The sequence below is a fragment of the Vombatus ursinus genome, unplaced genomic scaffold, assembly GCF_900497805.2.
Source record: "Vombatus ursinus unplaced genomic scaffold, bare-nosed wombat genome assembly UNPS02010320.1, whole genome shotgun sequence".
NCBI classification, from domain to species: Eukaryota; Metazoa; Chordata; class Mammalia; order Diprotodontia; family Vombatidae; genus Vombatus; species Vombatus ursinus.
In genome coordinates this window covers 657,033-682,468 of record NW_020950098.1, presented here as the reverse complement: position 1 = coordinate 682,468, position 25,436 = coordinate 657,033, and the positions used below count along the sequence as shown (strand labels likewise).

Below are 25,436 nucleotides of genomic sequence, written 5' to 3'. Positions count from 1 at the left end.
TGCTGTAACAGGTAAGAGTAGCAGTGCTCTTGTGGAGTTAGCCTCAGTACTAGAGAATTGTTTTCTTACACAGCCAGACGTCGCAAAAAGCAATTTTAACAAATGTTCTTATTTACCACATCCTATCCTCAGTACTTAACACTTCAGTGAATCTGTCTTCCTTTTGGTGCAGTCCACATCACAACCCATCACCCCTTCTTACCCAGTTTGATTCTTACTCATGTCTTCCCTGAAATCCTCATGAAGGGTCTGCTCTGTGCAGTGGAGGCCTTCCTCTAGGACTTGCGGATACCAAGACAGTACCAGCCTGTCCATTTGTTATCCCTCACTCTTACTACATCTTCTGGATTAGATCTCTATGCCACATCTTGTGTTCAACGACTTGTTGGAAATGTGCTCTGGCCTATTTACGCCAGCCACACATTTTTCTGTTTGTTTATTTATTACACCTAAATCAGGCTCTTGTTAGTGCCTGCCATGTGTCTTTCTTTTTCCCCCCTTCACCCATGCCTTTCCCTCCACCATTCCTTCTCCTACCAGAGTTCTTGAACTGTGAACCATGGTGAGATCAATTTTTCCATTGTTCCTGGATGTATTACGTCATCTCTTCTCCTATGAACCCACTCACTATACCTGTGTAACTTTCCCACCAAAATAGCCTTTTCTGATCACCACTCCTCTTTGTGAATTATCTCTCTAGAAGGTAAACTTCATGAGCACTGGGACTGTGTGTTTGTATCCTCCGAACTTAACAGAATGTGAGGCACATTTTGAGTGCTTAATAAATATTTTTTTCATTCATTCATTCCAAGATTAAAATACTCCATGGTTCACAGTCCTGTAGAATTACTGGCAGAATTTTGGTGTTTTAGGGAGTAGCTTGGGATAATTGAGCACTGCACATTTTTCCAAATTGTCTTCCTGTTGAATTTTGTCCTAGCTTATCATAAGGAATCTCTTTTCCATTTAGACTTTGCACTGAACATCCTTTAGAACAGAGGTGTCAGACATATGACCTGAGGGCTGAATGTGGTGCATAATACTTCTCAGTGTAGCATAAACCAGATTAAAATATAAATGAGAACTATTTAACAAAATAAATTAAAATATAGTAAAACATAGGTAACATTACGTTTAAGTCAGTGTATGTCTTGCAGGAATCCTTAGTGGCTCCTATTTCTATCTGAGTTTGACCCCACTACTCTATAACACAGCCAAGTAACCTTGTCAAGCATACATCTCTCTTTTATGCCTCATTTGATATTGATAATCAGTTATGAAATGAAATAATCGCCATTGTATCCATCAAGAAATCTTAGGTGATTTTAACTTGTATATGAGAAACATCTTTTTTGGCAGCAAGCTTTTAAGGGCACATTTACTCTACCAAATTAGATGCTACTTTAAAAAAAATTATCATTTTGCTTTAATGGAACAGACTATTCCAAACAAATCTCTTTATCAAGTACATTCCCTCATCAATTATTGTTATGTTTTTTTTTACAGAGAGGAAGAGTGTATCCTTTAACTTTTTTTGGCTAGGCAGTGGGGTTAAGTGACTTGCCCAGGGTCACACAGCTAGTAAATGGCAAGTGTCTGAGACTGGATTTGAACTCAGGTCCTCCTGACTTCAAGGCCAGTGCTCTATCCATTGCACTACCTACTTACCCCCGTGCCCTTTAAATTTGATGAGGTGCCACTATTAACCATTGTATTTGACTGTTGTTTCGTTGACTCTCCTTGTTGACCTAATTTTTTGGCTTAGTTTTTTTTTAACGTAATCAATATTGTCAACAAAGGAGTATCTCATATTCTTTGTACCTTTCAAAACATAGATGAATGAAGATGTGGATTGCAGTGGAATATTATTTATGAAAGCCTGCCTTTTCTCATTTTCATCACAGATGGTGTTAGTTGTTATAGAGATAAGAAATTTGGTATATAGAACATGCCATATATGCCAGCATATAGAATGATGTCTTCTTAATCATCTTCCTTCTAGAACAAAGGTTCCCAAACTTATTTGGCTTACCGCCCCCTTTAAAAAAAATTAACTCAAACCCCCCCCCCCCCGGAAATCTACTTCATTTAACCCTTCAATTTTTTTTAAAATTTGTGTCATTTCAAGAAAATAAATTTTTTAATGACATCTTAAATTTAATAATTTATTGTAAATTTGTGGATTTTTTCCCTGCATTGAAATTTTGATGATATAATATTACATCATTTAACTTTATGCTTTCGTATTGTAAATAAGTCATTATACTCATATATTCCTGCCCACGTATGCTGGACTTCCCTGCAATGCATGTGTGACACACTTGCCTGCCAACACTTGTTTGTTAAGACTTGACCATTGATTGGTTAATAACTTGGATTTTGTGTGTTTCTTTGGAAAGTAATGTAATCACTACTACTTTAACTCTGTTACACAACAGATGAAACATGTACGAACAGTTTTTCAAGATTTTTTTGTCTTTTATGTTTCCACCGCCCCCTTATTTTTCTTCAATGCCCCCCAATTGCATCTGAGGCTACTACTGCTCCCCTGGATCAGTCCAGTGCTCCCCAGGGGCAGTATTGCCCACTTTGGGAACCTATGTCTAAAGCAGGCCTGCACAACATACAGCCTGCCTGGGCAGAGGCAGTATGTTGTACTGGTCTGTATTTATATCCTCTACATTTTTCGTGGGCCTCCTAAATTCTTTGGCAAGCTGTATGTTGTGCAGGCCTGGTCTAGAGCAATGATGTGTGTGACTTTTTTCCATTTGTTGAGTATCTTTTCTTCTTTCAGGTAGCTTAGAATGCTCAACCTCAAATTGTGTAATCTCTAGCACAGACTCCTGTGACTGCTTAGTTCGGGATCCAGTTGCTTTTTCCACCTTTACTTACTTTGCTATTTCTTCTTCCTTGGACAGCCCACTGGGGATTGATGATATAGTTCATAAGGGATGGCTCCCCTGTCATTAATAGAGAAAATGATTTTTTGTGGAAATGTTGGCAAACCTTTTCCTTTTTCTGTTTTCCTTCCAGTCTCATTTTTAAATGCTTTTGGGATAAATTTAGGGTTAGAAGTCTGAAGGTTAGGGTTAAAATTGCAGGCAGAGGGGGAGAGTTAAGGTTAGAATCAGATGGAGTCAGAGTTGGGGTTAGGGTTAGGGTCAGAGATGAATTTAGAGTTAAATGATCTGCCTCAATCTTTCTGCAAACTCATTTTCTCCTAACTTGGTTTGTTTTGTTTTTTTATTTGTTTGTTTTGTTTTTGCCTTTTTGTGGGATGATTCTGATTGTAATCTTTGTTTATCCTACTCTTAAGGCTTTATAGATGAGTATACTCTAAGCCCATCATGCTATTGGCTGCCATTTTTCTGTTTAGCAAAGAAATCAAAGTTTTGGGGAAGAGGCAGTTTTGGAGCTCTTTTGGCCTCTTTGTTTTGGGTGTTGCTTTGCGTTGGATGAGTTTCTGTAGAAGTGGCCCATGTTGGCAAAATTCATTTGAATAATTTGGGTTTTATCTGTTCTGATTTAGTATTTTTGCTTTAGTAAGTTAGTGGAGTGACTATACACAGCTGGTTTGGAAATATCTCTTGCATCAATAGCTAGCCATTTTCTGTCAACATATAGTCAGTTTAATTTTTTGTGATAGTATTTAGTGCTCAACATGCCCATCACCTCTATAAAGAAAATATTCATGATACACAGGCGTGGAGCTCATGTGTAGTCTATAAGCCTTTGATCTCTTGTTTCTTAACACTGAACCATATTTTCCAACATATTTGTAACAAGTACTTAGCACAGTGCCTGGCACATAGTAGGAGCTGTGTAAAATATTTATTCCCTTCACATTTTCCTCATGCCCACCTTGACATTTATGTCACAGAGTATTAAATTTTATGTTGATTATGACTAGAGGATTTTATCAGGTTTTTTATAGAATGTCTCTCCCTTTTCATTCTCTGCAATAGATGTTGATTCACATAAGCTGCAGTTTGGGTTGGTCTTTTTACTTTATGCTTATCATTCAAGGGAACATGACTAAGTGTTCCATGAAATATTTCTTGTTTTTGGGTACATGATGAAACAAATTTTTCTAACTCTTTTTATTTGCCGCTCCAAGGAGAGCCTGTGAGCCATCCTTCAATTTAACTGCAATTTCTGATTTAATTTATAGCAAGAATTTCAGAATTGGTATGATTCACTTGTCCTAGTAGTATGACTACTTGTTGGTAATTGCAAAGGGATCTTCTGTGTATAGTACCAACAGCTTATGGACTGTCTAAAATCTGTGACTCTTAGCACTCCTGTGCTCCCTTTTCTACCATCTACCACCATTTCTACACACAGTGGAAGGGTGCTACACAGTATGGAAGCCCATTTTGTGTTTTTCTTTGGATCATGAGTTTCTGTGGTCAAAAAAGTAATAAACTAGTGGCAGTTCTATTGGTAGTCAACTTCTCCATGCTGAGTTAGGCTCATTCTGAGATAGCCGAGACATTTTGTTGCCAGGACTGTGCAACAAGCCCATCTAGCATGAGTTAAAACCAGAATAGCTTTTGAGAGCCCAAGGCCATCTCCACAGTGTGATAATACATTGCAGTAGAACTTTTATGGAGCATTTTTGTGTTACCACATAATTTTACATGATTTTTATGTAGAGAATTAACGTGAAATAGTTGTGAAACGTAAAGATCATGATTTGCAGAGATTAAGAATATTCATATTTTTAACAAAATTATTTTTGAAAAAAGGTAAAAATAACCTTTTTGAGTTCAGGGTTTTTGAAAGTTTTTAGTATTTTTGTACTCCCAATATAATTGGTTACATTTTTTAACATTACAAAAAATTAGATATCTAAAAAAATATTTAAAATATGACATGCTTTTATTTTCAGGGAAAACACTCTACATACCTTGAAACAGCGACAATTAATACCACATGTTGGAAGTGTTCGTCCTCTCGTTACTGAATTGGTAAGTGTTACATGAAGGAAAGACTGCTACAAAAAAAAATTTAATAGTTGTTTTGGGGATTGAGAGTGTTTATCTTCTGTAGGTTCCTTGTATTTAGTTGGTTTCTAAATTTTAGCCTAGTAAAAAATATTTTCAAAGTATTTTAAGCTTCAGCTTCAGTATTTGACCTTCCAGTTGTAAAATAGAAATAGCGATTCTTTCATGAACCACCTCATAGGGTTGTTGTGAGAACAATTCTTTGTTAAAGGACTTGGTAGCTGTGGACTGTTGATGCACTTATTTCCTTCCCTCGCCCGTCTTTTCAAACAACATTATGAAAGGTCTCTTGTTAATAGGTAGAATGTTATTATTATTATAGAATATTATTCTAGAATAGCTTTGGGCACCATTGTGATCAAGATGAATTGACTGATGAATTTTCATTAACTAAATCTTTGTTTCAGGACCCTGATGCACCTATAAGACAGAAAATGCCACTTGATGATTTGGATCGAGAAGATGATAACAGATTGCTCAAATACCTTTTCACACTTATCCGTTCTGGGATGACAGAAGAGGTGAACCAGAGAAAATCCCTCCCTTGCCCACTGTTACCCCTGTTTTCTTATGCTCTTCCTTGTGTTATTTAAGATTATTCATGTAGGATATTAATTGTGCGTTGGATTAGGTGGTGTACCTGAGGACTCTGTGTTTAAACCTTGGCCTGAGCCTCTGGTGACTGGTTACGCTGATGGCTCTTCCAGTGGGGCGGAGGGTGGGGAGAGGTAGGAGAGTCCAGTTCAGGAGTCTCAGAGGTTGTCCTAGCCCCTGTTTTGCACAGTTTCCCCTTTGTTGTGCTCTTTGAATGGCTACGCGGAATTGTGACATGTAACGTATTCTGTACTGATTATTGCTAACTTTTTTTTACTCTTTTTTTAAACGCTTAAAGAAAAAGAATCCTTTTCTTTTTACTAACTAACTGTCCTTTCTTGTTTTTGTAGGCACAGCGTCTCTGTAAACGTTGTGGTCAAGCATGGAGAGCTGCAACACTTGAAGGGTGGAAATTGTATCATGATCCTAACATTGATGGAGGTACTGTAGGGAATTTCACAGATGTCCGTGTCTGAGAGATGTAGCTTTTGTTTGAGCCTCTGGCAGTGTCTGAGGGAAGGATTTAGTATTCTAAATTATATTCCACTTGTCTTCCCTTGCTGTTTTTATTCTAGGAACAGAAATAGAACCAGTGGAAGGGAATCCGTATAGATGCATTTGGAAAATAAGCTGTTGGAGAATGGCGGAAGATGTAAGATAATCAATCAAGCTGTAGTAATGGAGCCTTTTTTAAATATAGAGCACTGCTTCTGCTGATATGTTATTGATTAAGTAGCTCTTTTTGAAGGTGTTAGAAGTTTAATCAGCAGATATTTATTGAATACTTAACTGTGTGCAAGTATTATGCTTTCATTTTCTATGTCATTACTGTTCATCTAGTCTCTTGTGTTTTAGAACTTGAGGTATGTCTAATTCTTCATTTCTTGTATTCAGTCAGTTACCAAAGCCTATCAGTATGCTTTCTACAACATTTTTCATATTTGTCCTTTCCGTAGTCCCATTGCCACCACTGTAAAACAGTCCCTAATCCCTTACCTAGGTGTTGCAACAATCTCATCATGAAACTTTTTGCCTCCAATCTGCTTCCTCCAAATATTCCATTATGCCATTGCTGGAATAGTATTTTTACTATGAGTAATAAATAGTGATATTAAATACAAATAGCATTTTTACTGCATAGATCTATTCTTGTCATTCCTCTACTCCAAAATCTTAAGTGGTTCCCTATTTCCCAAAGAGGCAAGGTCAAGCTCTTTTGCCTGGTATTCAGGGCCCTCACCACTCCAGCATCCCTCCCTTCTTCCATCCGTATTTCACGTTACTCCCTCCACGTACTCAGTGCAGTAGTCATGCTAGAAAGCTACCCTTGTTTGTGCCTCATTCTTTGTTCTTGTTCCTGTTATTCCCTCTGCTTCTTGTGTTCTCTCTTCCTTTCTTCGCCTGTTGAATTCTTGTTCGTTCTTTAAAGCCCAACTCACAGGCCACCTTCTCCATGAAGTTTTCCCTAATTCCAGGGAGAGGGAGGGATTGAGGAGGGGCATAAGGGAGGAATGGACACAAAGTGTAAAGTATCTGGAAAGTTAAAGCTCACTACAAAATTACCATACAGAAGATTGGTTTCATCCAGAAGATAATTTTGGTAACTTTAAGGTTCTGTTATGTGCAAGGCACTGTGTTTAGTACTGTGGGCAGTACAGAAAGAATAAAACCTGTTCCTTGCCTCAGTAGAGTTTATAGTCTAGTAGATGTCACACAGTAGTGCATGATGAATTCCTAAGTGAATGGTACAAAAAATCTGCCATGGGTTTAGAGAAAGGAGAGAATATTGTTAGTTTGAGTATGCTGGGAAGGAAGGCCCTTTAAAGAAGGGACTTGAGCTGAGTCTTAATAGGATTTGGATAGGAGAGGGGGAGGGAGGAAGGTATTCCAGGCAGGAAGAGCACAGACACATACAGGGAAGCAGGAGAGTGCAGAGCATGGTTAGCTGAAGAAGAAACTTGTTTGTGTAAGGAAGGAAGGCTGTAAAGGTCGGGATGCCTAGAAATGGGCTACATATACCATGTTGGGACTTTGGGTTTCAGTGGGGAGGGGGACTGGAACTTGAGTATTTTAAGAAGATTAATCTGAGAACAGTATAACAAAGTACATTGAAGAGAAAAGATTAGAAGTATTTAGGAGGGGTCTGAAAGGACTGACAATTGACTAAGGAGTCAAAGACGATGGATTTCAAGCCTCACTGACTAGGAGAACGATGCTTCCTCTCTTAGGAATGGGGAAGTTGGGACAAAGAATAATAGTTGGGAGTTGGGGGAAAGAATGTGTTAGTTTTGTGGCACATAAAATTAGGTGCAAAGTAGGAAGTCTTTAATATGACATCCTTGTTTCATGTTTCATAAAAATATAGCTCACTATTGAGGTTGTGGTTAATAAATTTCTGCAGAAATTTACGTTTTGTATTTAAATGTTAATTACCTTGTGTATGGATGTCTGAATGATAATCTGAATAAGTAATCATATCATTCACTATTCACAAATCACTCCCTCACTTTCAAATTTAGATGTTATGTTTACTCAAATTGCCGGTGTTGGTTTTTCCACCAGACAATTAATTTGGTAGATATGCTATTTGGAAACTATTAAATAAATAGAGATTAGTGTAGGAAAATGTATAAAATTCCAGTTTGGAACTTAAGGGAATGAATTAGGAGGAATTGAATCATTTAAGTTTGTTTATGCCCATTTGTGTTTTAGGAGCAGTTTAATAGATATGAGAGAGCAATCTATGCTGCCTTAAGTGGGAACCTCAAGCAGGTATGTTAGCCTTTTTTATATTAGTTTGCAGTGTTTTTCCATTGATCAAAGTTGGGTACGTAAGATTTTCCAGTAATCTATACATAATTCATAAATGAGTGATATTATTATAGAGTATTATAAATAAGGGATATTCACAATAGGATACTCCAATGTCTTACTGGTTATCTTATCACAGACATGTAATAAGCAATTCCCCTGTTTGAATATATTTACTGAAGATTAATATAAAATTTTATTATTATACTAATAAACATTTTTAACCACACATGCTATCCCAGTTTATATTCAGAAACAATAAATGCATGGTTGCCTGTTTAAACTAGATTTTGATGGGATTTTTTTCCTGTCTTGGGAGATGTTAAATTAGCTAGTTGAAATGTTATATAAAGGGCATTCCACTGTGAAATCAGTATGGAAGATTTCTTAGCATTGCAAACCCTTTAGAAGATGATGTTTATAATATGAAGAATTAGGTTCTCCCTGAAATTGGATAAAAATCGTATTTTTGATGACAGCTTTACTTTTAGGCAAATTATGTTCCAGATGATTTTTTGTATATTTGTAATTGTTTTCTTTCTGGATGGGGAAAAAAGCTTCTCCCAGTCTGCGAAACCTGGGAAGATACAGTGTGGGCCTACTTTAGGGTGATGGTGGACAGTTTGGTGGAACAGGAAGTTCGGACCTCAGTTGTATCATTAGATGAAACTGAAGAACTGCCTCGAGAATATTTGGAAGCAAAGTGAGTCTTCAGTGGCCACAGTAAATTTTGTTTTCTAAAGTATGTCTTATGGTCTTCCTCAAGGTTATTAACATTTTCTCCCTGTCCCTGTTTTTCTTTCTTTCAAAGTTGGACTTTAGAAAAAGTTTTTGAAGAGCTTCAAGCTACAGATAAAAAGGTAAATATTTAAATTATATGTTCTTAGGCTATACCTTGGGATAAAAAAAATAGATAAAAACTAATTACTGATAGATGCTTTGGTGAAAGGCAGAAATTAGAAACTCAGTTTTTGTCCCATCCACATTTTCATGTCACTGCTTTAAAAAACAAGGACCAGTCTCTCTCAGTTCTTGCTTCATGCCCTCATGGCCCCAATCTCCAGTCTAGATTTAGTGGAGATGTAATTAGTCTTTATCCTGTTCTTTTACTGAACACAGTTCACATCCAAATAGATGTTTTGAATGTAATAAGCCAATTGTTTCCATTGAAAGCTCAGGATAAATAATGGGAAGTCCTTGAAAAGAATCTTTATTTACATAGGTCCTAAAATAATAATAATCACTACTACTTATACTGTACTTTAAAGTTTTCAGAAGTGCTTTATATAAGTAGAGTTTCATTTGATTTCCTGTTTTACAGATGAGGAAACTAAGGCTGAAAGGTTAGGTGATTTGCCCAGGGTCATGTATTTAAGGTCTGAGGCATGATTTGAACTTTGATCTTTCAGACTCTCAAGTTATCTCTCTTTCGACTATACCACCACCTAGTTACCACAGAAAAAGCTATCTAGTTTAATCCAAATGTCAGTTCTGGAAATCTACTTTTAAGATTTGTGGGGGTGTGTGTGTGTGTGTGTGTGTGTGTGTGTAACTGAATTTATGAACTTTGTGTATTCCATGTTTTAACAGTCCTCTGATTTTTGTTTTTTAAGTCATCTGGTAACCCTTATCACTCAACTTTCTTTTGACCTAAGTTCTTTCAGAAGTCAATGAATATTACACTGCTGAATAGACATTCTAGATGAGTGAATGGTTTATGGAAAGTGTGAATTATTTTTCAGAGAGTTTTAGAAGAGAATCACGAACACTACCATATAATTCAAAAATTCCTTATCTTGGGTGACATTGATGGTAAGCTTTTTTCAGTCTTATTTTGTTTGAGTGATTTTCTCATTGTATTGTTCATAATATTCTTTAAGCGTGAGTGGGAAAACTATATGAATGACTCTCAACAAATCATTTAAAGTTTGTAAAATCAACTAGTTCCCAGTGTTTGGTTCTTCTAGTTGTTTGTTCATCAACCACTTTTATGTTACAAAGGGTACAGAAAACTATATAGCTATGTGGAATTCGAGTTTAAAGAGTTAAGGCATATTTAGCAACCTTTCAGAAGGTTAACAAGGTGTTAATTGTACAGGTAAATTATTGGAGCAATCAGGAGGGAGATAGCACCAAATATTTCTTGGTTGTGACTATTCTCTTTCTCTTGGTTTTACCACTAATGTTGAATATTTGGTTAATTTGTTATAGGTTTGATGGACGAACTTAATAAATGGCTTTCCAGAGGAAGGAACATTCTACCAGGACACCTTCTCCGCTTCATGACCCATCTCATTTTGTTTTTTCGTACTCTGGGAATACAGACCAAAGTAAACAAAAACGGCTAGTCTGTCTTTCATATTTGTTCAACAAATATGTATTGTGTCTGCTGAGTATAGAGCAGTGTGTTGAGCACTAGAAGAGGGACATAGTTAAGTAAGAAATAGTTCCCGCCTTCATGGAACTTTTGTGGTAGGAAATTAGACACAGGCATAGATAAAATAAGATAATAAGCTACTTTACAGAAGTGAAAAAAACAAAGCTCTGTGTGTATCAAGGGGGGATACTAATAATAATAGTAGTGATTGGCAGTTAGGTGACGCTTCAAAGTACTTTGCGTGTAACATTCCAAGAAAGAAGCCTCATCTGAGGTGGCATCTAAAACATGGGTAAGAATTTGCTGGTCAAAGTGTGGAAGAGAGATGGCATTTCAGGTCTAAGGACCAACCTAAGCAAACAGAACTGGGAGAATAGAAGGCATGATTAGACAGTAGACAATCCTATTTAAACAAGAGTGGGAAAAGTACCAGGAGAAGAGGCTGAGAAGAGAGAGTGGCGCCAGATGGTTGAGGCTTGTCCACGCCAGGCAGAGGGGTGTGAATTGGACTCAGGAGACAAAAGCCATTGGTGACTTTTTGAACAGAGGCATCACATGACGATGTCTGTGAGTAAAACTTATTGGCAGCTATGATGTGAGATCAGATTAGGGTGGAAAGACCTAGCCAAAGATGACTGCGGTGCTCTGGGTTTGTGGTAAGGGGAGCCTGTACAAAGGTGGAGATAGAGGAGAAGGGATGAGTGCTGGAGAGCCTTCAGAGGTAGACTTTGCCAGGTGAGGTTTGGAGGAACCAAGGAAGAGTGGGGCTACAGACAGAAGTAATTAAAGAAGTTCTTTTAGGGAGACAAGTCATAGGATCATGGATCTCTAGCTGGATGGAACCTTAAAGGTCACCTAGGCTAATCCTCTCATTTTAGAAATGAGGAAACTGAGGCCCAGTGATTTGCTCGCTGGTAAGTGGCAGAGCTAGGTGTCAAATTCAGGTCCCGTGACTCAAGTGCTCAGGTTCAGTGCTCTTTTTACCACACCTGGTGAGTTGAGTTTTGAACATGTTGAGTGTGAGGTGCCAGTGGGTCATGCAGGTGGAAGTGTCTGCTACGTGGTTGAAACTCTGAGACTGGAGCTCAGAAAAGTGTTCTGGACTAGCTGGAGAGATTTGGATGTTTCATAGCATGCAGGTGGTCATCAAAGCTACGGAACCAAGTGATGACAGATGAAAGAAGAGGGCCAAGAATAGTTTTAGGGAATGTCCACATTGCAGGATCAGGAGGAGAATGAGGAGCCAGAGAAAATGGTTTAGGTATTTGGAATGTGAACCAGGAAAGTGTAATGTCTTGAAGTGAAATAGAGTACCAAGTGAGAAGAGATGGTCAGTAGTATCAAATGCTGAATATGGTTCAAGAAGATGGATCCTTGATTTAGCAGCAAAAATGTCATTGACCTTTAAGCAGCAAGGGCTGGGGTGCAAACTGTTTTGCAGTGGGGAAGAGGAAAGTGTGGGTAATGAGGAAGTTCAGGCATGAAGCTGGCACTGAGTGGCAGGCATGCCAAATATGTGACAATTGTCGATGGAGTTGAAATATTGAAGACTTTTTAGAATTGGGGAGGCCTGAACTTATTTGTAGTTAGGTAGCAAAGAGCCATTGGAATGAGAGATACATGATCAGTGGGGCCTTGTAGCAAATGAGAGGGAGAGGGATAAAGGAGAGAGGTCAGCGATTAGATCTGAGTCTGGAAATAAGCCTTTTGAGAGCCAAGTGGTGAGAGTGATTTTGGGAAGTTTAGAGAAATGGAGGAGGGGACTTGAGGGAGATCACACCTGACAGACGGCCTGAATCATCTCAGTGGAGTCAGAAGGCCGTGGTGTCTGCCCCCAGGGGTACTTGGCAGCAAGGGGAGAGAAGTGGAGGTCTGCACAGTTATCATGGTGCTTTTGCAGCAGGTCATCAGCAGGACATGCTTTGAGAGTTCTCCATCAGTAACGACAGGTTTCCAAAGGACATCTGCACGTTTTTTGCAGAGTCACTTTTATGATGCATGTGTAGTTGAATGACCTCTAGCCAGAGAAGAAAGTAAGCTTCCAAGTCCTGACCTTGATTCTGACCAAAGTAAATTTGAGTTCACTCCAGTGATTAGACTAGTAAAGCCCAGTAACTGAAATGGCTAATGTATGGTACTTAAATTGTATTTCATATTTGTTTTAATTTATATGTTAGCCTCCATGTAAGAATCTCAGGATCCTCGTCCACTAGTAGAAGTTCTTTTATATTGCTGTGGCATATGAGCTGTTCTGTGTGTTTATCACTGAATATGTGTGCTTATTTTTTCCCCCATAAAGGAAGAAGTGTCTGTGGAAGTTTTAAAGGCCTACATTCAGGTAAATGGCAAGAATCTCACATTTGAAACTTAATGAAAATCAAATTAAAAGTAATATTTAGCTCATTTTAGATAGAAAAGTCACCAAAGTAATGCCCATGAACCAGGGGAGATCATTTAATTATCATTAAGTGCATTTTAAAGTTCAGAGTCAGTGACTGTTTAGCACTTTGCTCTCAGTTTGGTTTGCTCTGTTTACTTCTATGGTATATATTGAGCATCTTTCTATATTGCAGCTGTTAGTATGTGAGAAACACATCAACCTCATAGCATTTTATACTTGCCACTTGCCTCAAGATCTAGCCGTTGCTCAATATGCAGCATTTTTGGAAGGTGTTACAGAATTTGAACAGCGTCATCAGTGTTTGGAACTGGCTAAAGAAGCAGGTGAGGCGGGTTGCCCATTTTTCTTGGAAGTAGCCAGTAGGTCATTTTGTGCCCTGCTCGACTGTAATCTGTCTCACTAGTGACAAAACTTGGAAAATGTTCCTTTTGAGAGTAACTCTTATCTGTTCTGTAGATGTATGTTTTAAGATAGGATGAAGGTTTTTAAGAGTCCTTAGAGTCTGTCATTTACTTTGATCACCTCTAAACCAGTGAGTTGCTAAGTAGTGCTGTGACAGATGCTGCTGGAGCCTGCCAATGATAAGTATTAGTGGGGATATGTGTTCACCTTATTCTACTTAATTTTATAAGGTGGCAATACTCAGATTCTTTGAAATCTTTCTCTGGTCCTGAGTTGTCCATAAGCATTTTTTTTTTCATTGTCTAGGTCTGGATGTTGCAACAATAACAAAAACTGTGGTTGAGAACATTCGAAAGAAAGATACTGGTGACTTTAGTCATCATGATACGGCACCTTCCTTTGATACTGTCACTACAGAGGTATAGTTATAAAAACCAGAGAAATGCTATGCGGACAGTTTTCCCCAAGCTTTTCAAGTATGTGAAGCTCTTTTTTAACATTGAAAACTTCCATAAATTTTCAGACCATTTCTCCAATATGATTATTTTTTTTAATTCTAGTGTCCATTGATTGAAGAATACATAATATAACCAAAGGGTATTATGAATTCTCTAGCATTTATAAATGATTTTTATTATTTACATCAGCAGCAACATTTGAAAAAAAACATTCACACTGTACATTTTGTTGTGCAGCTATATGAAGAACAGAGGACAATACTTGTTGTGCATATGGATTTGCAGAAACCTTGCAGTAACTCATGTGACCCATAGGTCAGAACCTTTCTGGCACAGAAATCCTCTGTGATATTACTTTATGGACCTAATTTCAGTGAATTAGCCAGAATCCTTTATACAGCAGATTGAGTTCAACTAATGGGTGATAGTCCATTTTGGCTGGAATAGAGAGTGTATGGAGTGTAATGTAAATAAGGCTAGAAAGGTAGTTGGACTCAGATTGTCAAGGAGCTTAAATGCCAAACTCAAGCATGTATACTTTATCCCGTAGGCAGTTGGAAGCCACTGAAGGTGGTCCCACATCGGAACTTCTTTGGTTGGCATTGCACATCCTGGCTAAAACCAGCCCTTCCAGCCTCATACATTACTCCCCTTCATTTGCTTGTCAGTCTGTGCCTTGCTTTTCCTGACACCACACTCCTCCTAGGTCTGCTTTTGTACCAGCTGCCCCCAATCCCAGAATGAACACCCTTCACCTCTTAAAATCCCCAGGTTTCCTTGGAAGGTCAGCTCGTTTGATTTTTGAGCAGAGAGGTTTGACCGTATCTGTTAGGAAATTTGCTTTGACAGCTGTGTGAATGATAGACTAGGGAAAGGGAAATTGGGAAACCTTATCACAAATAATGAGAACCTGGACTAGAGTAGTTTGCTGGATGAATAGAGAAAAGGGTCTGTGTATGCAGTATTATAGAGGTAGATTCAGTAGGAAATGGCAAGTGATTTGATACAAGAGATAGTGAACAGTCAAAGGTGATTCCAAGGTTTTGAACCTGGGCACCTGAAAGAATACTACTGCCATCAGTAGGGAAGTTGCAGGAAGGAAGCTTAGGAGGAAGGTGATGAGTTGTTTTGTACATGTTGAATGGTAGTGCCAGTAGGCCTTCCAAGTGGGCAAAGTAATTTACAATAGCTGTTGGCTAAAGAAATACAATTTTGGTCTTCTACCACCCTTGGCCATGGAAATAGCAGGGGTGCCACAAAGCTTGTCTTAAAGATGTGCAGCTTTGTCCTGATGGATTAATTCTTAAATTCTGGTGATCCCTCTTCCCCAGGTGGCTACAATCACTAAAAAAGAATTAATTCTTATTCTTTACAATTGTTCCTTTATTTTATAATGAAACTAGGAGGCAGCATTCTCATATTTAGAAAACAACCAAGGCCATGGTAGCACCACCAAACTGATTTAGAAAGGAGGGGCCACATAGATACCAGGTGGCAGAATTGTAAAGAGAATCTTTGTTTCCAGATTTCCAGTTTAGTGGAGAGCTGTCGAATCTAGAAGGAAGATGGGAAGCTGGCCAGCTTTTAGAGTCTGTGGGGCAATCATTGAGGACATGAAAAAAATACAACCTGAATCTTCCAGACTTTTAAAATATGCTTAGAGTGCCTGACCCAAAACGTGAAATACATTACCTTTTTGAGAAGAACTTGAACTTTAGACTGAATCGCTGCCTTTTTCTTTCTTTTTAAGGAAGACCGCTTAAAGATTGATGTGATTGACTGGTTGGTATTTGATCCTGCACAGAGGGCCGAGGCACTGAAGCAAGGCAATGCTATCATGAGAAAGTTCTTGGGTACACTATATTTTCTTGTTGTTTTTTGTACTTCATATTGATGGATCATTTATCTCTAAGCTTCTTTTCCAGATAATGTTTCCTGAGCTAAAAAGAGAATTAAGTCTATCTCTGTATACTAAGCCTGCATCTAAACCAACAGCTCTCAAAGTATTTCCTTAATAATTTCTAATTTTATGTTGAGTGCAATCTGAAAATTATTAGACTTCCATGAACTGCTTTTGAAAACACTAGTTGATTGTTCCCATCAGTGCTTACTTATAATTGCTTTTAAAAACTTAGGATTTTCTATGCAGGCCACCAGGCAGATCTGTTGCTCGTTGTGTAATGTTAACTACACCTAATCACTTGAGCAGGTTTAATACTTCATCTCTTAAGAAAAATAGAAGTCATCAGCAGTGATTTCAGCTAGTCAGTAGCCTCCCCCCCTCTCATTAGGAGGTAGTCAGCAGTAGTTGAAGAACAAGACATTCGTTGTCAGACATGACAATTGTGATTTTTTACTTGACTGCTTATTCATTACAAGAGTGCATTGTGTGGGGGCAAGAGTACTATTGGGAAGTGACAGTCATGTTTGGGGGAAAAAAAAGAAAACAAAACAAAACTTTTATTAACAGTTGACCAGGGACTTGAATATACATTTTCTGGGACCTAAAAGAAAAGCACATTTCATTTTTCCCATCAGAAAAAAATTGCCTACTAATAAACTGATTCTTGCAGCCTTAATTTATTAATAAACTTTTGTGCTAAAAAGACTGGCTAAATATTAAAATGCCCTGCACCTTTGTTCTATATACATAGCATCTAAAAAACACGAAGCTGCCAAAGAAGTGTTTGTGAAAATTCCCCAGGATTCAATAGCAGAAATTTACAATCAGTGGGAAGAACAAGGGATGGAAAGTCCGCTCCCAGCTGAAGATGACAATGCTATCAGAGAATACTTATGCATCAGAGCGTATTTGGTAAGAATTTGAAGGGGGAAAAAAAAAAACACAAATGTCCTTCATAGGCATGACACTACTGGCTCACTCTCAGAAATTTTCCAGGACTGAATGTAATGACTCTCGAATGATGTTTTCTTGACTAGTTTCCCTTATGACCAACCCAGTGTTTTTGTAACTAGAATTAGGGGTGCAGCCTTTAACCATGGATCCGGCCCACCTAGGGATTGACCCCATGACCGTGACCTAATCAACATAATGCCGTCTTAGATGATGTGGTGAAAAGTCAGAACTTGATATCCAGTACAACTCAGAAAACATTTATTAAGTGACTACTGTGTGCAGAGCACTGTGCTCCAGGTTTTGGGAGACTGAAAGATTAAATGAAGCACAGTCCTCATTCTCATGGAGTTATAATCTAGTTGGACACAAATAATTTATATAGCATAGAATGTAACGAACGTATAAAAGATACAAAGGACCTAATGACAACCAAGAAATCATTCTAGTCTTTACTTAAGGTTCATTTCTCTGAAATAGAAACTAAGTCCCATACTTGGGTTAAAAAGGAGCTGAGAGGGGCAGCTAGGTGACGCAGTGGATAGAACACCAGCCCTGGATTTAGGAGGCCCTGAGTTCAAATATGACCTCAGACATATAACGATTACTGGCTGTGTGACCCTGGGCAAGTCACTTAACCCCACTGCCTAGCCAATTAAAAAAAAAAGGAGCTGAGAGTGTTAAGAGCACCATGTGATTTTTGTATTACTCTAACTTGATGTTTGTGTTTTTGGCCAGATAAATTGAGCAGCAGTAGATTTCAGGTTTTCAGTGTTCGGTATGCCTCGAAAAATAATAGCACCCAGAAAACACTATGTAAATATTTTTGATGATTGATAATCATTGCCAATCCGTTTGTCAAAGCAGTTCCTTGCTAATACAAAATACTAAGCCATTTTTTAACTTGGCCCTGCAGTAATGTGCCAAAATTGCTAATCCTCAAAACCAATGACAATAAAAGTTTCTGAAAGCCTTTTCTTGACTTTTAGGAAGCTCATGAAACCTTTAATGAGTGGTTCAAGCATATCAATTCAGCTCCACATAAACCTACTTTGATACCTCAAGCTTCCTTCACAGAGAAAGTAGCTTATGAGCACAAAGAAAAGAAATATGAAGTAAGTTAAATCTTGCATGTGGGTGCGTGTGCGCATGTGTGTGTGTGTTTTTAATGAAATGTAATTTTTTGATTAAATTTAACTACATACTTTTTTTAAAAGGTTATATTTTTGACAGGTGTGCATTCATTGGAACAGGTTAATAGAAGTACTTTGATCTTTTTGTTAATTGTCCTGCCATCTGTTTAACATTTTTCCCAATAATTAAACAGAATGGAAAAAAATTCTTCAATAGGTAGTCAGTATTCATTAATAAAGTTGGAATTTGAAGAATTTATTGGGGGCTGTTAGGTGACGCATGGATAGAGCACCAGCCCTGGAGTCAGGAGGACCTGAGTTCAAATCTGGCCTCAGACATGTAATATTTCCTAGCTGTGTGACCCTGTGCAAGTCACTTAACCCCCAATTGCCTCACCAAAAAAAAAAAAAAAAAAGAATTTACTTAATCTGCAAGTTGTTGGTATTGACTGTTACCATAGTCAACAGCTGAGTTATATGCTTTTTAGAATTATTGTCTCCCAAACCACATCTTGCTCAGCACTCTAGAAATATTTCATGCCTTGATTTTAAGCGTACACTATGTTTCTTCTGCAGATGGACTATGGCATATGGAAAGGTCATTTGGATGCCCTAACTGCTGAAGTAAAAGAGAAAATGTACAATGTCTTACTATTTGTTGATGGAGGGTGGATGGTAGATGTCAGAGAGGTAAGTTGTTTAGATTGTCCATAAATAAAACTACAAATATTTCCATCTCTTGACAGGATCTTTCACAACCTATTTATTCTCAAATGCATAAATCCCATTGTTTGACCTTAAACTGAAAATAGGAACTAGTTAACTGACAGGATTAGGGCTCTTATCTCTACAGAAAAAAATAGCAGACTTACAGAAGGACAGATTTTGGGTTCAGTCGGAGAAAAGACTCTGGCACGTGCCTTAATATACGTGGTTAGCACCCCATCCCTGGAAGTGGCCAAGCAGAGGCCAGATGACCTTGTCAGTGAGCTGGTAGGCAATCGTCCTGCCCTGGGAAGGAGGTCAGACTAGTTACCTTGTGTGCAGAGCCTTCCACGTCTGAGTTTCTTTGAGTCCATCATAGTATTACTTGAAGAGTCTGAGCTCTGTTCTCAGCCAGGAAGGATCTTTGTGCACACGATACATTTCCCCTTTCTGGGTCTCATTTCTTTCATCTATAAAGTGATCTCTAACATCCCTTCCAACTCTAAAATTTTATGATCCTATGAAAAAGCGCTAATGAGTATCAGTTAACAGAGACAGGTTTTTGACTTAATGTCAAGAGGAGTTCCCTTATTAAAGCTCTCCCAAGGTAGGGCAGGTAGCTTCTCCTGAGGTAGTAAGAACCAGGGGAGATGCTCAAGGAAAGGCCCAGTGATTGCTCGCTGCTGGTGTCATAGAAGACCTCATGCTTCAGGGAATTCAGTCAGATGACCTCTGAGCTTCCTCTGTCTCCAAGGTTCTGTGAAGTACAAACTATCATGTAAACTGTCCTTTAAGACTTATTGTGTGTGCTTATTCGGGAAACTGAACAAAAGATGACTTCTGTCCAGAATCATAAGCAGCATTTAGACCTAAGCATTAATTCAGTGCATACAGAGACAGGCTTTTCCAAAGGGCTTTGGTCATCCCAGGGAACTGAATGGGAGTCATGGGAGCCACTCAGTTCAGTCCAGCCTGTATTTACCAAGCATCTACTATATACAGCGTCCTTTGATATTCCTGATTCCTATGTGTTAGAAAGATGGAGAATGCCATAATCCTTGCTTCATGAAGCTTAAGTTTTATTGGAGTGATAAAATATACACACAAATAAGAAAAAGAAAATATAGTGAGGTAAAGGAGAGATTCTAACAGTGCTACAGGAAAATTTGAGGAAAGAGGACATTTTCAACTGTCAGAGAAGGTTTTGTGGAAAGGATGGCACCTTTACTGTTTGATAAACAATAAAGAGAGAAGCAGCATATCCGAGGCCCAGGGCATACCCAGCACAAATAGAAACAGGCAGAATATAGCAGGTTGAGTTCAGGTAAGAGCCAGTAGTCTCTGGCGTGTAGAGTATGTGGAAAGAAATAAGGCTGGGAAAGTAGGTTGAACTCAGATTATCAGGAACCTTAAATGCCAAGTACAAGGAATTTATACTTTATGTTATGAGCTATTAAGACCTACTCAGGGTTTTTGAACAAGACAGTGACATGTACAGTAAGAAATTTATTTTTAAAACTCTAATTTAAAGAATGGACCAGATGAAGGGAAACCAGTTAAGTTATTACAGTTGTCAAGGGAAAGACCTGAATTAGGCTCATGGCTATATGAGTGAAGAAAAGGTGGTGCACGCACAGAATGTTGGAGAGTAAAAGCAACAGGACTTGCCAATTGCCTGAATGCAAGGGAGAGGAAATAGTGAAAGTTGATTCCAGAGTTTTGAGCCTGGGTGCTCTGATGGATGCTAATGCTATCACAGCAATAGGGAAGTGGGAAAGAAGGATCAGATTTGGGGGGAAGGTGATTGAGTTCCATCTTGGGCATGTTGAGTCTGAGTTTCCAGAAGGACACGCAAGTGGAACAGATAGAGGCTTGTGGGCAGTTGGAGATGCCGACTGGAGAGAAGAGTTTGAGTCGTCTGCCTAGAGACAATAAAGGAAGCTGTGGCTGGCTGAAGTCATTGACAAAGAGTAAAGAGGAAGGGGGCCCATGACAGGACTTTGAGGGACACCCATGCTTAATGGGTAGGACTTGGTTGAAAATCCAGCAGAGAAGGCTGAGGAAGAGCAGTCAGACAGGTAGGAGAACCAGAAAAAAACTCACGCAAGTGGAGAGAGACAAGAATGTCAGGAGGAAGGAGTGGGTGGCAGTTTTGGAAGCTACAAAAAAGTCAAGGAGGAGAAAGACTGGGGGCGGGGGAACATTGGCTTGAGCAGTTGAGAGCTCATTGGTAATGGTGAGGAGAGAAGTTTCAATAGAGTGATGGGAGTGGGAATCTATCTACATTGGAAGAGGTGGAGATGAGGCAGGCAAAGAAATGGGGGCCACAAGCCTAGAAGACTTTTCCTCACAGCATGTATGGAGCTTGACCCTGTCCAGGAAATTGGCCTCCCACTTTGTGCTCAGAGGTTAGTCCTGTGAGGGATGCAAAGGTGAAGATGCAGTCCCTCACCTCATGGGCATTAGAGTGATTACAAGGTACTTTGGTAGTTCAAAGGATCAAGGAAAGCATGGAAGAGAAGGACTTTTTTCTTTTTTTTAGGGTTTGTTGTCTTTATTTTTTGTTGTCTGGTGATGTCTCTTCCCACTTTCCTCTTCACTGCCCTGAGCACTGAACCCATCCTAGTATTAAACAGCAACCACCTCCAACAGCAACTCCAAGATTCCTCCCCATGCACACTACAGAAAGACAGAAGGCAGATTTCTTCATCAAGACATAACACCGAGCTTCATCTTAGCAAGGTGGAAGGTGAGGAGGGCATTCCTTTTTATGGCACAGAGGACAGACAGAATTGAGAAGATGCTCAGAGCATCAGGTAGTCCAGTGTGGGTGGCCCACGCACAGGCTCTGTGAGAGAAGGCCATAGGAGATAAGGCTGGAAAGAAGGACAGAATCAGATTGTGAAGGGTCATGATTTTCAGACCAGAGTATGGACTGTGTCTCTGAAGAGTTGAATTCCTATTAATCATATTCAGAAGGAATAGCGAGCTATTTTATGTTTTCTGAGCCAAGGGGTGACATGATCAAAGCAGTACTTTAGGGATAGTAACAGCAGTATATAGGGTGAAGCAGAAGATGAAGGGACTGAAGCCAGGAAGACCAGTTTATAATGATCTCGACTAGTAGGTGGTAGATGGTGGAATCGGGGATGGGAAGCTGGGCTAGAATTTAGGCAAGTGCAGGACTTGGCTACTGGACAGTGGTGTCAAAGATGATCAGGTTTGAAGCCTCCCCAGTTTCATTGTCAGAAGCCTCTTTAAATATGAGAGGTGGTGCAACTTTTGGAAACCATTGGGTTTTTCTAACACATCATAGACCTGGAAGAAACTTTGGAAATCAGACCTGACTCATTTTACAGATGAGGAGATGGAGCTGTCCACAAACTAGGTGGTTTGCCTGAGGTCACCCAGTATGGCAGAGGCAGGGCCCCAGGCTGAGCCCTGCCCATCCATTTCTCTAATGGAGCACACTAAGCCCCTGAGTAGTGCCCAGTCTTTAGGCTGATCTCTGCTTTCGTTTTGTGGGTGGAGGATGCTGAAGAAGACCACGAAAGAGCCCATCAGATGGTTTTGCTGAGAAGGCTTTGCCTGCCAATGATGTGCTTCCTGCTCCACACAATTTTACACAGCACAGGCCAGTACCAGGAGTGCCTACAGCTTGCTGATATGGTTTCTTCAGATCGCCACAAGCTTTACGCGGTGAGTTGGAGAGAAGACAGTCGAGAAGGGAAACCTGAACAAGGTCATTGAATATTTTTCCACTTTATCAGGAGCTCATATAAAATGTCATATCACTTTGTGATTGTTAAAAACAAGTTCCTTTAAAAAAAAATTTCTGTTCGTAATGAACTTGTGGATCTTAACAAAATATTGTTCTAGCTTTGGAACTGGGGATGTTTTCCCCAAATTTAGAATCTCTGTTGAAGCAGTGCTCTGGTTAGATGTTTATAGAAAGAACTATTTTGAATCATGCAAAATAAAAACTCAAAAATAGCTTTTTTTTTCCCTTTAAAGTTTAAATCCATGAAAATATATGCCAGTTAGATTTCATTAGTTAACTTTGAGTTTGTGATTTGTGGTGGGATTTTTTTTTTTTTAAGGTCAATTTTCTAATTTATGTCTGTTTCTCATCAGGTGTTTTCTAAGGAAGAACTAAGGAAGTTGTTACAGAAGCTGAGAGAATCATCATTAATGCTTTTAGATCAGGGACTCGATCCATTGGGATATGAGAGTCAATCGTAATTTTCTATTTTGTATAATTCCTTTAATTTCCTAATGGCTCCATAATGTAGATTTCACTAAATATGCACATCTGTGGTTTTTGTTGTGGTTGTTGTTGTTATTGTTATTTTTAGGAAAAGATGTTGTAAAATTTAACATTTTTTTTGTACTTTTAATAAAAGTTATGGCAAGAGTCTTTTGCAAGTTATTATAGAATAGTATTTCTTAATTCATGTTTATTAATAAAGTATCTGAGTTTAAAATTTTTTCTTCAGATTCCTCCAGTGAAAATGAGGGCCAACTGAGTGCCAGGCCTGGAGTCAGAAAGACTCACCTTCCTGATTTCAAATTTGACTTCAGACACTTACTAGCTGTATGATCCCAGCAATTCACTTAACCCTGTTTGCCTCAGTTTCTTATCCTAAATATGCTTTAGGATCAGACCTAAAGCTGGAAAGCTATTCCGGGAGAGGAAGCCCTGCCATGTTCTATCATGGTAGATCAAGTCTTGCCCTGCCAACAGGCTGAGGCTGCTTCCAAGGACCAGCCTGGACAAGTACTCAAAGGCTCATGGCTAATAGGTCACTTGGTTTAAAAAAAAAAAAAATTGGCCATGGCAACCCATAAAACAAAAAATGCAAAATGTTGTTCACTCCTCTTTACTTCTTCAGTAACAGTGTGGAGACTATAAGAAAAGGAGACAGTAAACGCTAAGAAGCCCATGGGTTAGACGATCTCCCAGCTTGGATGTTTGTTCCTTATGTGTCACCAATTACCAGTGTCCTGCTAGAGGAGCTAAATTATATCAATCAGGATTTCTTCACTGTAAATAAAACCAAAAGAAAGGAAGTTGTGGCTAAATGGAAGGATGGCTTCCTATTCCTTGGAGAGCCAAACAAAGGTGTTGACAAAGATTGATTTTGTCATATGCTCGAAAGGCAATAAATATTTCAAAGGATGTTTGGGTGTTTCCTACTACAAGCATTTTCAGATAGGCCACTGTGAAAGTAATTGTATCTTATTCATCAACATTGGTTAAAGAGTTGGAGAAATCCTATAAAGAATTTGACGAAACTCTCCAAAGAATCTGTTAACAGGATTTTCCTGAGTCGGTTTCTAACTTGAGAATGATGAAACAGTAGGCCAGAGACGAAGTACCGGTAATCAGGTAGCCATTAAATTAATTAGTTTTATTATAAGGAGCAGATTTGCAAATCAGGAATTCTCCTGATCAGACCTTGCTGAAGTGAAGACCGAGATTGTATACATAAGTAACAATGGAAAGGGAAGAGGGGAGGTGGATTACAGACAATAATTTTCCAGGGCTTGAATGGTTTTCCATGACAGACTCACAAGTGGAAAACAATACAACAGTTCTGGAGTCCTGTGGGAGCAATATTGCTTAAGTCTTTGGGAGTTGTTACTTGGTGGGTCACTGGACTGGTTCTGTGAAGGGAAAGGTTCTACAATCAAACCCTGGACAACACTCACTCACTGCTTTCTTGTGCATGGGTACCTTAAGTGAAGCCAATCAAAGATTATGAGAAAAAGATAAGGCCTGCTATTGAAATAATCACTCAATCCTGAACTATTAAAAGAAGTAAATGATTTTTTTTAAATGGCTTATAGCAAAAATGGCAGCACTGATTAAAATAGTTTTATGTGCAAGTGCAACAAATGTAAATCAATTACCATAACCAGGAAACCAAATGAAGCTAAAAAGCGCCTTTAGTTGGAAAACATCCAACTTACTTCCTAAACAGAAGATAAGAACCAAAGGGAACACTAAACCAACATATAAACTCACTTGTAAATCTTGTGAGGAAAGATAATGGTTGATTAGGATCAGTGGAAGTTGAAACCAATTTTCAGAAAGCCAGCTAAGAAATCCAACTAAATAAAGTCAGCACTGTACTCCACATAGAGATGATAAATCCACCATCTTAGTTGATGAGGTCACAGAATACGTAGAAGAGAGCTGGGCACAACCTTGGGGAACACCCATAGTTCCAGGGTAAAATGCAGGCAATGGGCCAGCAAAAGAGACCTGGGGAGAATGGTGTCAAAAAATAAAACAAAACACACACACATATCCAAGGGGAAAGGGTAGTCAAACTGTCAAATGAAACAGATCAGTAGAGATAGGGACTGGGGAAAAAAAAGAAGCAGACTTGGCAATTAATAGAGCCACTGATAACCCTAGAAATTTTCAATTGAGTAGAGGATAGAAGCCAGATTGCAAAAGGTTAAAGAGAAGATAAGCCATGGAAGCAATGAGTATCAACCCTTCTTTCTAGGAGTTTGGCTGAGAAAGGGAGGAGAGAGAGAGTGGGGAGCAGTGAAGGTTTTTCAGAAAGATGTGTTTGAAGGCAGTAGAGAAGGAATCAGTAAATAGGAAGAGATTGAATATTGGAGCAAAAGAGTAAGGAAACAATCTGCTGGAGAAGGCAGGAGGGGGTGGTCGGGAACATATG

The 25,436-nt window shown here is 38.8% G+C and overlaps 1 protein-coding gene across 1 annotated transcript in view; it reads left to right on the top strand.

Moving 5' to 3' along the window:
- The window catches only part of NUP107 (nucleoporin 107), a 52,192-nt gene extending 29,062 nt beyond the window's left edge, over positions 1–23,130 (top strand). Inside the window, exons 11-28 of the mRNA XM_027854179.1 lie at positions 4,892–4,970; positions 5,414–5,527; positions 5,951–6,041; positions 6,176–6,252; positions 8,313–8,372; positions 8,969–9,114; positions 9,223–9,271; positions 10,154–10,223; positions 10,623–10,741; positions 13,088–13,126; positions 13,362–13,512; positions 13,898–14,010; positions 15,800–15,902; positions 16,704–16,864; positions 17,893–18,018; positions 18,613–18,726; positions 22,273–22,440; positions 22,876–23,130. Coding sequence (XP_027709980.1) covers positions 4,892–4,970; positions 5,414–5,527; positions 5,951–6,041; positions 6,176–6,252; positions 8,313–8,372; positions 8,969–9,114; positions 9,223–9,271; positions 10,154–10,223; positions 10,623–10,741; positions 13,088–13,126; positions 13,362–13,512; positions 13,898–14,010; positions 15,800–15,902; positions 16,704–16,864; positions 17,893–18,018; positions 18,613–18,726; positions 22,273–22,440; positions 22,876–22,983 — 1,888 coding nt within the window. The 3' untranslated portion in view covers positions 22,984–23,130. The remainder of the gene's footprint in view (positions 1–4,891; positions 4,971–5,413; positions 5,528–5,950; positions 6,042–6,175; positions 6,253–8,312; positions 8,373–8,968; positions 9,115–9,222; positions 9,272–10,153; positions 10,224–10,622; positions 10,742–13,087; positions 13,127–13,361; positions 13,513–13,897; positions 14,011–15,799; positions 15,903–16,703; positions 16,865–17,892; positions 18,019–18,612; positions 18,727–22,272; positions 22,441–22,875) is intronic.
- The last annotated feature ends 2,306 nt before the right edge of the window (positions 23,131–25,436 follow it).